Genomic DNA, 16027 nt, shown 5'->3' with positions numbered 1-16027 from the left:
TTTCCAAATTATATAGTTCTAATAAATCTCCAAATACGTCTACTTTATTTGAACACATTACATTGAAAAACCCCAGGGAAAACCGTTTCTCTATGTGGAAATCTCATGTTTGTAATACATGTAAGTATTCTATTATCTAAACTGTGGAATTATCACCTGTGTCAATTCTGCTGTGAATCATCAAACACTATTAAACATCTCCTTGGCTACCTAATCGTTGGTACTTCTACTTTATTCTCCTTCTACTCCATAAAGTCCTTCAGCAGAATGCATTCTCTTTTAGAAGATAAACTCTGTATGTCAAGTAAAATGTAAAATGGAAGACCACGTCAGATGACCACACAGACAAATTGGTAAGGTAAAATCTCTCTGCCCTGAGTATAAGTCATTTTGGAAACGATAACTCTTTTGCACCCAAATACATGCTTATTTACTCAGACTTCGAACAAACCAAGCAGCAACAGAAACCAGCTTTGCCCAATTGGTAACTAACCCTATAATCTGTTTTACCTTGCAATCTTCATATTTATTTTTAGCTCTTTAAAAAATATTTTCATTATTAATATCCCTCTTCTTAAGTGTTTTAACTCTTGCTGCTTTTGAAGGGACCAATGGTGCTCTCTTGGTGGGTAGAGTTCACCTAGACATTTGCAGAATATGCAAATAAATATCTTTCCACTTTTGGAACTACCTCATTTTCTCAATTTCTGAGATAGCGTTAAGTGTAAAATGCAGCACTAATTTGATACTGGACTGGGGATGGGACAAGAAACTAGTATATTACATTTATATATAAATTTTAAGCTGCAGTACAATTTCAGAATCTTTAAAATTTAGAAAAAGAAGGTGGGACATCTCTAGTATTGAAGCAATATGGTAATTTGTATTTCAGATTATATACAAATAACAAGATAATTAGCTTTCCTGTCATTTTCTTTGAATTTTATTTTTAAAACTAGAAATTAATAAGCATTCAAATTTAAGATGTATAAACATATATGTTTCTAAAGTGGCTGTTTTTGTTTTTCAAAATTATAATTATAGTAAATTCACAAAATCCTTAACGTACCTATGTGCCACTGTGAACTAGATCTTCTCATATAAGCTGTAATAAACATAAGGAAACTTAGTTTTTTCTTACCTGAAAACGAAGGGTTAGACCAAAAGACCACAGAGGTGATTGTTGAACTATGATTCTGTGTCATCCCAGTGGTAACTTTTCTTAATATAATTCGGAATACATTTTAGTTTTGCAACAGATGACAAGAGGAATAATAGAATATAGTAATTTGATTGTAAGACTTCTCTTCCTCCAACTATGTAAATTACTGTCACCTAATGGCTATTTTCTCCCCTGCATTGAGCAATTTTTACATAACATGATCATATTAAATACATTAATTTTACTTTAATTCTAAAACATGAATCATTTAATTTAAATTTAATTTTCAAGAGAATCCATATATCCAATCATGTTTATTATGCTTCTTCTGTCAAATTTTTTATTCCCACAATGGGACTTCCCTAAAAGCCTTTCAAATTAAAGAAGAAACTGGGAGAATGTGTAGGATATAGACAGAGCAGTCAGGCTTACACCCCACCCACCCCACCCCCCAAAGAACATTCGCTTTGCTTTCTTTGAGTCACCATAACTCATCAAGATAGATACACTATTGTGGAACAATCATTTCTGTTTCAACCAGTGAGCAGACAATATCTGTGATAATAATTATAGATATGATATATATCTATATATCACATTATAATATATCACATCATAATATATATTATAATATATATTATATATTATATGTATATTATTATATATAATATAATATATATATTATATAATATATATATCTAATATATCACATCATAAATCCCTGAAATAAAACTAATTCTATAGTTTAGGGACTTAAGGATTTATTCTACTCTGAGTCACATAATGGATGTTTAAATAAATTAGAAATTCAGGTCATGACAAACATGATAAGCACACTTTACCCAAACATACAGCATAACAATAGTTCAAACCTGTTCTTAAAAAAAAAGAAAGAAAAGAAAAAAAAGTTTTAGTGCCATATTGGATTGGCAGTAAGGGCTGAAAACTATACTTTTATGCTTATAAAAAGGTGGGCTTTATTTGATTTTGCTCATTAGAATTCTGTTAGTCTTAAATTCATTGCACTTGAGGATATTCAGAATAACAATGACTGAATAAAGAAAAATAAGCCTTGCCCACCCTTGGCTTACTTATTAATTGTTGTAGATAATTAAATGGAATTTTTTATTTTCTGACTCAATGGCATATAACTTAAAAGCCTGAAATATGAATTTCTCTGATGCTGGATAAAGAATTCATTGTTTTATGCACAGTAGAGTTTAGACATAATTATTAGCTGCTATTACTACACGTATTTTTAACTACACCTTTCATGTTTCAGGACTCTTGAATTTCATCTAGTATCTTTCGTATAGTTAATATACCATGTTTAGAAGAAAGGAAAAACAATTGAAAATATTTCAACATGTTAGTGAGTAGGGGTATTTTCGCTATACTGACATTCACTCCCTTTACAGATATTTTGGGAGTTCAAGTGAAAAGGGAAAGCTGACATGAGTGATATATTATAGATTAAATGTTAAGTGGTCACCTTTGGTATGTGAAATTAATCAATGTTTTTACAGCTTACTAACTGAAATAATAATAACTGAGTTTGTATGCTACATGCTATAGGTAAGTTTTACCAGTATATTTATATAAGCCAACAGATACTGGAGTCCTGCCTTTTACTGCTTATACATTTGAATTAAAGCATAAGACTATTCCATGTGATGCAAGCAGAGTAAACTAATACAATAGTAAAACTGCTCTAGGTAAGGTAATAAAACTATTATTAACAGAGCTGTTCTATTTACCTAATAGATTTAATGAAAAGCTAATTCCTTGTTATCAAATTACATCTTTCATCCTGTCCATGATACTGTTTAAAGAGTATCTGTTATTCACTATTTGTTTTCCTGTTCAATAATACTGTGTAGGTATTTCTCATGCAATAAAATATAATTAAATTTTTAATGTTGGAGTTTTCTCTCATTTCTGATTCTCCCATTTTCTTAACATAAGCCTCATTATAAAAGCTTTGTTGAAGTAATAGGGCAATTTACACAGGCAAAGGAAGGCTTGCATTTCTAGTAACTGAAAACAGTTATAAGCAGCAACTAGAACATAGATGTTTTATTTTGAAAATAAACAGTCTTGAATTTGACAATGAAGATCACTCTTAAACTCAAGAAAATTCTAAATGTAAATAACAATTCTGGATCTTTTTAGAAATTTATTTAAATGATCCTGAATTCTTTTTTAATTAATTAATATTTAGTGGAATTTTTATTTAAAAGTTATGTTTTAAAGAAAAACATTTGGATCCTGAATTCTTTGATTAGCAATATTTAGCCAGCCAGCAGTTTCTCAAACTTTAGAATTAGGACTGTATCACAAAGGAAAACTCATAAGAACATCTTTAAAATTTATAAACTCTAACACAAATGAAATGGACTGAAAGTTGCATCAGTACAGTATTTATAATCCTATAATGATCTAAGGTTAAAATTTTAGAAATGTGCCTTTTGATAAATTAATCTCAAGATCATCTAATGATTTCAGGAATAAAACAGAAGAAGGCCATCAACTGGTGCATAATTCTTTGACGACTTCTTTGTTTGTTTAAGTAAAATTGATAGTAAAATAATAATCATTTTTCCCCATACAGAGTTTTCTAGTTCTCTTCTGTCTGCTGAGGAAGAAGGACCTCAAACCTCTAGCTCTGGCCTTCAGTTATCTAATAGAAATGAAACACTTGAACTTTTGTCTGAACCTCCAGTTCATTCAACTAAATTCGATTCCAAAAAGGAAGGCAGTGTCCCAGTTTTCATCAAAGAAGTGTCAAATGCTGAAATAAGCATAGGGGATGTGGCTAAGTTGTCTGTTACTGTCACTGGTATTCCCAAGCCCCAAATTCAGTGGTTCTTTAATGGAGTAATGTTAATGCCTTCAGCTGACTACAAATTTGTTTTTGACGGTAATGATCACAGCTTGATCATTCTGTTCACCAAATTAGAGGATGACGGAGAGTATACATGTATTGCCAGTAATGAATATGGACAGGCAATATGTAGTGCCTATCTGAAAATAAATTCCAAAGGAGAGGGGCTCCAAGAACCAGAATCAGCAGAAGAGAAATCTCTGGAAAAGCTCGAAGGTCCTTGTCCTCCTTACTTCCTTAAGGAGTTAAAACCAATTCACTGTGCACAGGGGCTCCCTGCCATCTTTGAGTACACGGTGCTTGGAGAGCCTGCACCCACTGTTTTGTGGTTCAAAGAAAACAAGCAGCTTTGCACCAATGTTTATTACACTATCATTCATAATCCTGATGGTTCTGGGACATTCATCGTCAATGACCCTCAGAAAGAAGATAGTGGTTTCTATGTCTGTAAAGCGGAGAATGTGTGGGGTGAATCCACCTGTGCCGCAGAGCTGCTCGTGCTTCTGGAAGACACACAGATGACTGATGCCCCCTGTAAAGCAACGTCCATGCCAGAGGCTCCTGAAGATTTTCTCCAGACGTCGTTAACGGTCCCTGCAGTTGAGGCACTTGACTCAGAACAGGAAACTGCAGCTCTTGTAAAGGACACCATTTTGAAAGCTGCTTTAATTGCAGAAGGAAAACAGCAGCTTTCTTATGAGCATATTGTTAAAACCAATGAACTGAGCAGTCAAGTTACTTTAATAGCTGAGCAACTGCAATCCACAGTCATGTTAGAGCAGGATATGCCCACTCCTGAAAGCATCAGTGAACTTCTTCCCATCAGTGACACTATTCATGTCCAGCCTATCAAGGAACCACCTCCCAATGTACAGCTGCAGGTTGTCCAGTCCCAGGACACCCTCCCCAAAGAAGATATTCTAATGTATCAAGAGCCTGAATTACAGGTGGTTCTATCAGATACTGAAAAAATCTTCCCAAGTGCCATGTCCATAGAGGAAATTAGTTCATTAACAGTTGAGTCTCTGCAAACTTTATTAGCTGAACCTGAAGGGAGTTATCCACAGTCATCAATAGAAGAAACGCCAGCCCATTCATATCCAACCTCTGTGGCTGAGGAAGTACTTTTACCAAAAGAAAAGATAGTATCCGCAGTGGACAAAGAGCAAAGAGTGATCCTTCAAAAGCAAGAGGCGCAAAGTGCTCTCATCCTGAATCAGAGCTTAGCTGAGAGACACGTGGAAAGTTTCCAGGATCCTGACATCATGATCTCCCGGGTCCCTTCAGAACACACATGCACAGAAGGTGAAATCTTAATGGAAAGTGTGGATCAACTGGACAGTGCAAAGCAAGATTTCGCAGCCAGCGTTGAGGAAGGCAAGTCCTTAAGGTTTCCATTAGCAGCTGAGGAAAAGCAGGTACTGCTTAAGGAAGAGCGTTCTGACAGCTTGGCAATGCCCCCGAACCAAACCACTGAGTATAAAAAAGAGCCCATGGCAATAAATGGTGTGCAGGAGGTGCAGGGAAGTGACCTTCTTTCTAAGGAAAGTTTGCTTTCTGGTATTCCTGAAGAGCAGCGGTTAAACCTGAAAACTCAGATCCGCAGGGCTTTGCAAGCAGCAGTGGCCAGCGAGCAGCTGAGTCTTTTCTCTGAATGGTTAAGAAACATTGAACAGGTAGAGGTCAAGGCCATAGACTTCACCCAAGAGCCCAACCGCATTATGTGCACCTACTTTATTACCTCAGTGAAGTCTCTAACAGAAGAATTAACCATCACTATTGAAGGCATTGATCCTCAAATGGCTAACTTGAAAACTGAACTTAAGGAGGCTTTGTGCTCTATAATATGTGAGGAAATGAACATCTTAACAGCTGAGGAACCTGGAATTCAGAAAGGAGCCACAATAGACTTGCAGGAAGAAATGGATTCTTTTTCTAATCCACAGAAGGTTGAAGCAATCACTGAACCAGAGGTTGAATCGAATTATCTTGTCTTAAAGGAAGAGATAAGTTATTTCAAGGTGGAAAGTCAGGTCAAAGCCGTGGGTGCCACAACTGCTTCCGCTGCTGTCTCTGATGAAAAACTGGATGAGACACCAAAACCATCAGAGGAAAAAGAGAAATCCTCTGAAGGTGGTACTGAGAAGGCTGGTACATTAGAGATATGGGAGGCTGAAGGTAGCTCCCTCAGAGAGGGTGGTCCTGATGTACAGACGCCCTTGGTGGACACGATTGCCAAGGAAGGTGACACCGTAAGCCTCACATCATCCATAACAAATGCCAAAGAGGTGAATTGGTATTTTGAGAGTAAACTGGTACCTTCTGATGAAAAGTTCAAGTGTTTACAAGATCAAAAGACATATATGCTAGTGATCGACAAAGTAAATAGAGAAGAACATCAAGGGGAATATATGTGTGAGGCCTTGAATGACGACGGAAAAGCAGCAACTTCAGCAAAACTCACTGTAGTCAAAAGAGGTTGGATTTTAAGGATTCAAGTGATTCAAGCTCTAACATTCACTGGGTTGTAATGATTTCGGTTTCCTCACTGAATTTTTACTTATCTCTGCCATTGCCAGAATGCAGTTTATTTAGAGTAAGAATGAAATCACAGACAAAATCATGGTTATTAACTTTCCTCATTTTCCCTTACTGCCTTACTGGGTGGTATGTTATATCTACACTACTACTTATTTTTAAAATGAAACGTATTTTCATATATTTCATAATACTGGTAAATGCTTTTTAGTCTCTTTCTATATGAAAATACTTTAATGATATGTAATATAAAGCTGTCAGTGAATACCTAGTTACCCTGAAATCGCCAGTCTCATCCTTAACTTCAAAATAACCATGATTAATTGTCCATTTGTGTTTCTTGTTTCGATTATCTTTTTTGCTACTGTTTCACTTCATCACTTTATTTGGTAGATCATGTTTTTTCACATTATTCGCAGTGTTCCTAGTCAGCATGGTCTATTTAAAGAATATATCTTGTTGTTATGCATGTAAGCCAAGAGCATCACATCATTTTAATCATTTTTTCACAATTCACTGAAAAGTAACAATTGAATATGTTGAAAGCTGCTTACTGTCTTCTTTTGCCTTCAGTGATCTTCCTCATTTTCCAGTCACTTGTCTTAAACTGCTGCAATCCACTTCACTAATTTCAACTGTTTCACTCCATTAACAGCACCAAAAGTTAGAAGGAAAAGAAAAATGTGGGGTACCTGAGAAGGAGGCGTGCTAATGGGCTCTGCTTCCCTTTGCAGCTGCCCCAGTGATCAGGAGGAGAATTGAGCCCCTGGAAGTAGCCCTGGGCCACCTCGCCAAATTCACCTGTGAGATCCACAGCGCCCCCAGTGTCCGCTTCCAGTGGTTCAAAGCTGGCCGAGAAATCTATGAGAGTGACAAGTGTTCTATTCGGTCTGCAAATTATGTCTCCACCCTGGAAATCCTGAGAACCCAGGTTGTTGACTGTGGCGAGTACACCTGCAAAGCTTCCAACGAGTATGGCAGTGTCAGCTGCACAGCCACACTGACTGTGACAGGTAAATGCCATACACTGACACGGAAGTTATTCCATTTCATGTTATTGCCTATTTTACTTTTTGTAGAGGTGCAGGAGGTACTTGTCCTACCAACTGGAGAGACCAGTAGCCAAGATGGTAACACAGTGGCTAGGTAGTGCAGAGCCTATGAGAGACAAGAAGTCATTGTTTACAGTCATATTTCTAAAAACAGCTAAAGAAAAAAAAATTTTATTTCAAGAGCAATGTGAAGGAATCACACAAGCAGTGGCTCCTGATAGTTTGGTTTGGGTTTTTGTTTTGTTCTGTTCTTTTTATTAAATGGTCTGGCTTGACCTCTAGCATAAAAAATTTCAGGACAGTTTGGTGCTACTAAAAAGTAAATGATGTCCAAATGTGTGTAATAATTTGGAACCAGTTAGCCAATTAAGAACAGAATTACAAAATGAAAAAAGCCAAAACATAAGACTAAAGTCAAACAAATCCTAATAAGAGACAGGGAGCTAGTACAGAACTACAACCTAGGATTCTCACCCTAAGCTTTACTACTAATTGAAAAATAAGAGTAACTACACAAATATTCTGTTCTCAATTTCCTGAGGACACACAGGATGACTGTCAAGTAGGTAACACTCATCAGGTGTTGGGGGTTTTTTTTGTTTTTTTTGTTTTTTGTTTTTAATTTATTTATTATTTATTTTTGGCTGTGTTGGGTCTTCCTTTCTGTGCTAGGGCTTTCTCTAGTTGCGGCAAGCGGGGGCCACTCTTCATTGCAGGCGCGGGCCTCTCACTATCGTGGACTCTCTTGTTGCGGAGCACAGGCTCCAGATGCGCAGGCTCAGTAGTTGTGGCTCTCGGGCCTAGTTGCTCTGCGGCATGTGGGATCTTCCCAGACCAGGGCTCGAACCCGTGTCCCCTGCATTGGCAGGCAGATTCTCAACCACTGCGCCACCAGGGAAATCCTCATCAGGTGTTTGAATTCCCTCATTAGCAAAAAAAAACAAAAACAAAAACCTCTTTCCTACCTCTTTTTCTCTTTCTTTCTGTTTTGCTTTCTTCCTACAAAGGGAAAGTGTGAGTATGAACTTATGAACTATGGTTTAGGGTCAGAAGTAGCAATGACTTGTGCTGTTGACAGAAGCGTGCACGAAATGCCAGGGTGAGACTGTCCCTTTGTCTTCTTTTTCTTTTTCTTTTTGAAGTATAGTTGATTTACAGTATTACCTTGGTCACCTTTTTCAATGACAGCATGGAGGGGAAGGGTAAATGCAGCACGTGTCTTTTTTTTTTCCCTCCTGTTTTTATTTTTTTATTGGAGTATAATTGCTTTACAATGGTGTGTTAGTTTCTGCTGTATAACAAAGTGAATCAGCTATATGTATACATACATCCCCATATCTCCTCCCTCTTGCATCTCCCTCCCACCCTCCCTATCCCACCCATCCAGGTGGTCACAAAGCACCGAGCTGATCTCCCTGTGCTATGCGGCTGCTTCCCACTAGCTATCTATTTTACGTTTGGTAGTGTATATGTGTCCATGCCGCGTCTTTGACTTGAAAAAGCCAGGGTTTCCTGTAGCTTCCTCTCCTCTACAACTCTTTTATATCAGAAACTCCACACCCCCAGGCCCATGGTGACCCATTCAGTGGATTTCGCTTTGTGATCAGAGTCTCCGTACTGCCAAGTGCATGGCATTATTCTTAATGACACTTTGGGAAATTTCTTTACCCAAAATAGGCCGGTTCAGTAATGGGACTAACACTTGAGCTTCAAATCACAAGAGGAAAGAAGAAAGAGGAGGATTTTTTTTTTAATCGGCAAGAGAGGCTCCTAAAAGTTTGCTTCCAAATGCAGAATGGACATGGGAAATTACTGCTATAAATATTCTTACAAGTGTGAAGTGATTTAGCGGATACATTTAAAGTTGTGCCATTTAAGGATTTGCTAGTGGTCGTCGACATGAGGGTTAGAGAGACTTTATAAAACTACTAAAACTTTTTATTACTTAATATCCCTACTCTTCAGAAAAGTCAAGTACATTTTCTTTATCTTCCTTGTATGGTCTTCTAATTTGCAGAATTAAAGTACCAGCTGAATTGCTTATCAGATAATTCGAACAATTAATCAGCTCATAAAATGGGCAAAGCTTTAGCAATAGTGAGTCAATGTTGTGAAAGAAAGGAACATTTGTTCTTTCCTTTGATAGAGACATTTAAAGTGCCGTCTTGCTCCTCTATCAAAAAACACTCTCATCCCTTTCCTTTGACACATCTTTTCACCTTAATACATTACCCTACTTTAAGTAATGTTTCATGTCTATCTAAAGCTATTACTCATCTTTTTTCTTTCTTGGAATATGTAATTACAGCAAGAGCTTTGTAGGGACAAAATATAACACTGAAAACTTTTCTTTTTCAGAGGCATATCCACCAACCTTTCTCTCCAGACCTAAGTCCATAACAACTTTTGTGGGTAAGGCAGCCAAGTTCCTCTGCACAGTGACAGGGACTCCCGTGATTGAAACCATTTGGCAGAAAGATGGCGTGGCCCTCTCACCTTCCCCTAACTGCAGGATTTCAGATGCAAAAAACAAACACATTTTAGAACTCTCAAATCTTACAATTCAAGATAGAGGAGTTTACTCCTGTAAGGCTTCTAACAAGTTTGGAGCCGACACTTGCCAAGCCGAGTTGGTCATAATCGACAAACCACATTTCATTAAAGAACTAGAGCCTGTGCAATCAGCTGTCAATAAGAAGGTACACCTTGAGTGCCAAACAGATGAAGACAGAAAAGTCACAGTTACTTGGAGTAAAAATGGGCAAAAGCTCCCCCCTGGGAAAGATTATAAGATCTGTTTTGAAGATAAAATAGCATCACTCGAGATCCCTCTGGCCAAACTAAAAGATACAGGAACGTATGTTTGCACAGCTTCCAATGAGGCTGGAAGCAGCTCCTCTTCAGCGACAGTAACTATCAGAGGTAAGGAGTGTGTGAATAATATTTCCACTCCCGTCTCTGGAGTCGGTGCATTTTGTGATTAAAATAATTTCATCCAAGCAGCCTTTTTGGTTTGGGGAAACCCTGGCATTGTTTGATTTTCTTTTTTCAGTCTTCTTCAGAATGCACCTATTCTTGTTTGTTTAAAACTGTCTGCCATTAACGAAGCTTGCTTAAAACTTCTTCTAAGAACTTCAAGTGTCTAGGCAATCCTTAACTATCTTCTTTCATAAAATTGCTCTTTGTATAAGTAGAATTTCGTTGGTTTTGTTTTCGTTTGTTTGTTTTAACCAAGAGTCTGGGAAAATGTTTTGGAATCATAGAAACATGGAAAGTTATTGAGTACACCACAGCCTTTTCAGAAATTTCAAGAAGACATTTTATGTGTGTTGTGTGTCTCTTTGTTGTATGATGTCTACTTTTCTTTTGTGTAGTTTATGATTCAGATATCTTTTCCTTTCTCATTTTTGTTAACTTCATGTAGAGCCACCATCCTTTGTGAAGAAGGTGGATCCCTCTTATTTAATGCTCCCAGGTGAATCAGCACGCCTCCACTGCAAGCTGAAAGGCTCACCTGTGATCCAGGTTACTTGGTTTAAAAATAACAAAGAACTTACTGAGAGTAACACAGTCAGAATGTCTTTTGTCAATTCTGAGGCTGTCCTTGATATTACGGATGTAAAAGTTGAAGACAGTGGGAATTACTCGTGTGAAGCAGTGAATGACGTTGGCAGTGACAGTTGCAGTGCCGAAATAGTTATCAAAGGTTTGTTTACTCTGTCGTAGTCCATTGTTTTTCTGAGAAAATATTTTCTTTTCAATTGCTTGTAACACATGATTTATACAATGCTTTCATGCTTTTGTAGAACCTCCTTCTTTCATCAAAACTCTCGAGCCTGCAGATATAGTGAGAGGAACAAATGCCCTCCTTCAGTGTGAAATCTCAGGCACTGGACCATTTGAAATTCGCTGGTTCAAGGATAAGAAGCAAATTCGAAGTAGTAAAAAGTACAGGTTGTTTTCTCAGAAGTCTGTTGTGTCCCTGGAGATCTTTTCGTTTAATAGCGCGGACGTTGGTGAATATGAGTGTGTGGTTGCTAATGAAGTTGGGAAGTGTGGCTGCATTGCAACCCACTTACTAAAAGGTTAGTGCTTGAAAAACTGGTATCTCTTTAATAAATTGTCAAAATAGCTTTCTTAAACCAAGGAAGGAAAACTGGTACTTTCTTTTCTTCTCCTAATCTTTGAAAATATGTTTTGCCTTTGGCTTCACCTGGGACCCTGGGGAAAATCCAGTCTTTATCTTGAGACCTGTATAAATATTTAATCTCTGATAACAAAAGTGAACTACATAATAAGCGATTTTGTCAGCTGATAACCGTTTATCTTCCTTGCTTCTTTCTCTTGGATGGAATTGTAATTCCTCTTGAATTTGATTTCTTCTAATTAACCAACACTATGGAATAGATGAATGTAATCTAGATAAAGTTCTTAAATGCATATGGTGTTGAAGTGTTTGGGAATTAATAAACTTTGGATGCTCTCTTTCTTTAATTAGAACCACCAATCTTTGTAAAGAAAGTAGATGATTTTACTGCACTAGCAGGACAAACGGTTACCTTACAAGCTGCTGTGAAAGGGTCAGAACCCATTTCTGTCACATGGATGAAAGGGCAGGAGATCATTAAAGAAGATGGAAAAATCAAAATGAGCTTTGAGAATGGTGTTGCGGTCTTGATAATTCCTGATGTGCAGATTCGTTTTGCTGACAAATACACGTGCCTAGCTGAAAATGAAGCTGGAAGCCAAACGTCTGTTGGGGAACTAATAGTTAAAGGTTCGTGTAAGAACGTTTTAACTTTGAGTTGATATTTCCTTTTAAAATGCAACCTTAATACACACTTCAGAATTCTTACTATTTAATACCACTGTAGAACCTGCCAAAATCGTTGAGAGAGCAGAACTGATCAAGGTGACAGCAGGAGACCCAGCCACGCTGGAGTATACAGTCACGGGTACCCCAGAGCTCAAGCCCAAATGGTACAAAGATGGGAGACCTTTGATTGCCAGTAAAAAGTATCGAATAAGTTTTAAAAACAATGTTGCCCAACTCAAGTTTTATTCTGCCGAACTGCATGATAGCGGCCAATACACATTTGAGATTTCCAACGAAGTGGGCAGCAGCTCCTGTGAGACAACTTTCACTGTTTTAGGTTAGTATCTTTAGAAACCTGTGCTTCCATATTCCTTTGAAACCCAACAAACAACCAAAACTAAAATCACTGAGCACTGTTCCACATTGTTCTTTCTTCTCTTCTTGTGCTGTGAACAGATCGAGACATTGCTCCATTTTTTACCAAACCCCTACACAACGTGGACAGTGTGGTTAGTGGGACCTGCAGGCTGGACTGCAAAATCGCTGGCTCCCTCCCCATGAGGGTGTCCTGGTTTAAGGATGGTAAAGAAATAACTTCCTCTGACAGATACAGAATGGCATTTGTGGAAGGCACAGCCTCTTTGGAGATAAGCAGAATAGACATGAATGATGCAGGGAATTTCACCTGTCGAGCCACAAATTCCATGGGAAGCAAAGACTGCAGCGGAGCCCTGATTGTGCAAGGTTGGCTGGAAACTGTGCCTTTCATTCTTACGTAGACGGTGTTCAAATTAAGGCTCCTTCCCTTCAGTCGCGCCTCTTAACTCTCTGAAATTCTTTCTTATCCCCCTTCTTTAGAACCACCCAGTTTTGTAACTAAACCGGCATCAAAGGATGTTCTGCCTGGCTCGACCATCTGCCTGAAGAGCACCTTCCAAGGGTCTACCCCTCTCACAGTCAGATGGTTTAAGGGTGACAAAGAGCTGGTTTCCGGTGGAAACTGCTATATCACCAAAGAAGCTTTAGAAAGTTCCCTGGAATTCTATGTAGTAAAAACCTCCGACTCAGGCATATATACCTGTAAAGTCAGCAACGTGGCTGGAGCCGTGGAGTGCAGTGCAAAGTTATTTGTAAAAGGTTTGCATAGTTTTCTGGACATCTTTGTGCCACCATTGTTAGAAGTTCTTTCCTCTTTCTCACGTTTCTGGGTGATTTCTTTCCTTCCACAGAACCTGCCACATTTGTTGAAAAGTTAGAGCCATCACAGCTGTTAAAAAAGGGAGACGCCACCCAGCTAGCCTGCAAAGTAACGGGCACCCCTCCAATTAAAATAACGTGGTTTGCAAATGACAGAGAAATTAAGGAGAGCAGCAAACACAAAATGTCTTTTGTGGAGTCCACCGCGGTTCTAACACTTAAAGATGTTGCCACTGACGACAGCGGTGAATATATGTGTGAGGCTCAAAATGAGGCTGGCAGTGACCACTGTAGTAGCATTTTAATAGTCAAAGGTTTGTGTTCACATTGCCCCTTGTGTTACCAAAGTTGTGGCCCAGGGCACAGACTCCACCCCCATTAACTCACAATAATTCCTTTTCCACTATAGAGCCACCTTACTTTACCAAGGAATTTAAGCCCATTGAAGTGTTGAAGGAGTATGATGTCACGTTGCTGGCCGAGGTGGCAGGCACCCCTCCCTTTGAGATCACTTGGTTCAAAGACAACACAACACTGCGAAGTGGTAGAAAGTATAAAACCTTCATTCAGGATCAGCTGGTTAGCCTGCAGGTCCTCAAGTTTGTAGCTGCGGACGCGGGTGAATACCAGTGCCGGGTGACCAACGAGGTGGGCAGCAGCACCTGCAGCGCCAAGGTGACTTTAAGAGGTTAGTGTCAGTTCTAATGACGGACCGGCTTTTCTGCGGTGTCAGTGAATTTTTGTTTTTAAGCCAGTTTTGCTGTAGAGCTGGTATTCATTGAGAATTCATTCTTCTACTAGAACCCCCAGCTTTTGTAAAGAAGATCGAGAGCACCAGCTCCCTTAGAGGAGGTACTGCTGCCTTCCAGGCTACTCTGAAGGGCTCCTTGCCAATCACGGTGACTTGGCTAAAAGACAACGATGAAATCACTGAAGATGATAACATAAGAATGACCTTTGAGAACAATGTGGCCAGTCTGTACCTCAGTGGCATTGAAATCAAGCATGATGGGAAATACGTCTGTCAGGCCAAAAATGATGCGGGAATACAGAGATGTTCCGCATTACTCTCAGTAAAAGGTTGGTTCGGAAAGTTTGCTGTGGGTTTTAGGAAAAAATGCAGATGTCAGCCTTTCAGCAGAGTGGTTCACAACCCACACCTATCCCTTTGTTTTCTACAGAACCTGCAACAATCATTGAGGAGGCTGTGTCTATAGATGTCACCCAAAGAGACCCAGCCACTTTGCAGGTTAAATTTTCAGGGACTAAGGAGATTACAGCCAAATGGTTTAAAGATGGCCAAGAACTGACCCTGGGCCAAAAATATAAAATCAGTGTCACTGACACGGTCTCTATACTGAAGATTATTTCTACAGAAAAGAGAGATAGTGGAGAATATACTTTTGAAGTCCAAAATGATGTCGGGAGGAGCAGCTGCAAGGCCAGCATTAATGTATTAGGTTGGTACAGCTTTTCTATGGAGAGAAACTGGGCATTTCTGTGCTCCTTCTTCTCTTGCAATTTTAGAGAAAATAAAAACTGGTAGATCGACCAACCATTTTTCTTTTCTTTTTCATTGCATAGATCTTATCATACCTCCCTCATTCACCAAAAGGCTGAAGAAAATGGACAGCATTAAAGGGTCTTTTATTGACTTGGAATGTATAGTGGCTGGGTCACATCCCATGAGCATCCAGTGGTTCAAAGACGACCGAGAAATAACAGCTAGTGAAAAATACAAATTCTCTTTTCATGACAATACTGCCTTCTTGGAAATCAGTCAGCTGGAAGGTACAGACAGTGGAACCTACACTTGTTCTGCCACTAATAAGGCAGGACACAACCAGTGCAGCGGCCATCTGACAGTCAAAGGTTGGCAATTTTTATCCCCACCTCTCAAGAACTTATTCCTCTCTCATTTCTTAATTCTTACCTTGACTGATCATTCTAAAAGAAACCATTCCTTTCCCCTTTTGCTTCTTTTTCTTTCACCCCAGAACCCCCTTACTTCCTGGAAAAGCCACAGTCACAAGATGTCAATCCCAATACAAGGGTTCAATTAAAGGCGCTTGTGGGTGGCACTGCACCCATGACAATAAAATGGTTTAAAGATAACAAAGAGTTGCACTCGGGAGCAGCTCACTCAGTTTGGAAGGATGACACCTCCACCATTCTAGAGCTCTTTTCAGCCAAAGCTGCCGATGTGGGGACCTACATTTGCCAACTGAGCAACGATGTTGGCACAGCAACCAGTAAAGCCACCCTCTTTGTAAAAGGTCTGGTCTCTACATTTTTTCATTGTCTCGCTTGCCTAGATTTTCTTGGAGGGAGGGAAGAGGCTTAAGAAAACGATTCTCATTGGCCTTTGGCTTAAAAAA

General features: G+C 38.8%; 2 protein-coding genes across 2 annotated transcripts in view; both read left to right on the top strand.

The window, feature by feature from the left end:
- The window catches only part of LOC309809376 (titin), a 299194-nt gene that overhangs the window by 82031 nt on the left and 201136 nt on the right, over positions 1 to 16027 (top strand). The window contains exons 44-57 of the mRNA XM_082630429.1: positions 7319 to 7597; positions 9995 to 10558; positions 11061 to 11342; positions 11443 to 11721; positions 12135 to 12413; positions 12511 to 12789; positions 12909 to 13196; positions 13311 to 13589; positions 13682 to 13963; positions 14059 to 14337; positions 14451 to 14729; positions 14831 to 15109; positions 15234 to 15521; positions 15647 to 15925. Of these exons, the coding sequence (XP_082486555.1) occupies positions 7319 to 7597; positions 9995 to 10558; positions 11061 to 11342; positions 11443 to 11721; positions 12135 to 12413; positions 12511 to 12789; positions 12909 to 13196; positions 13311 to 13589; positions 13682 to 13963; positions 14059 to 14337; positions 14451 to 14729; positions 14831 to 15109; positions 15234 to 15521; positions 15647 to 15925 (4215 nt within the window). The remainder of the gene's footprint in view (positions 1 to 7318; positions 7598 to 9994; positions 10559 to 11060; positions 11343 to 11442; positions 11722 to 12134; positions 12414 to 12510; positions 12790 to 12908; positions 13197 to 13310; positions 13590 to 13681; positions 13964 to 14058; positions 14338 to 14450; positions 14730 to 14830; positions 15110 to 15233; positions 15522 to 15646; positions 15926 to 16027) is intronic.
- LOC309809847 (titin-like) lies at positions 268 to 6577 on the top strand (the record flags this gene model as incomplete). The annotated part of the gene is made up of 2 exons (XM_082631305.1): positions 268 to 304; positions 3774 to 6577. The coding sequence occupies 2 exons, from the start codon at positions 268 to 270 to the stop codon at positions 6575 to 6577; spliced, it is 2841 nt and encodes a 946-aa protein (XP_082487431.1).

The sequence above is a fragment of the Mesoplodon mirus genome, assembly GCF_964341445.2.
Source record: "Mesoplodon mirus genome assembly, chromosome: 8".
NCBI classification, from domain to species: domain Eukaryota; kingdom Metazoa; phylum Chordata; class Mammalia; order Artiodactyla; family Ziphiidae; genus Mesoplodon; species Mesoplodon mirus.
This window is presented reverse-complemented; position numbering and strand designations above follow the sequence as displayed.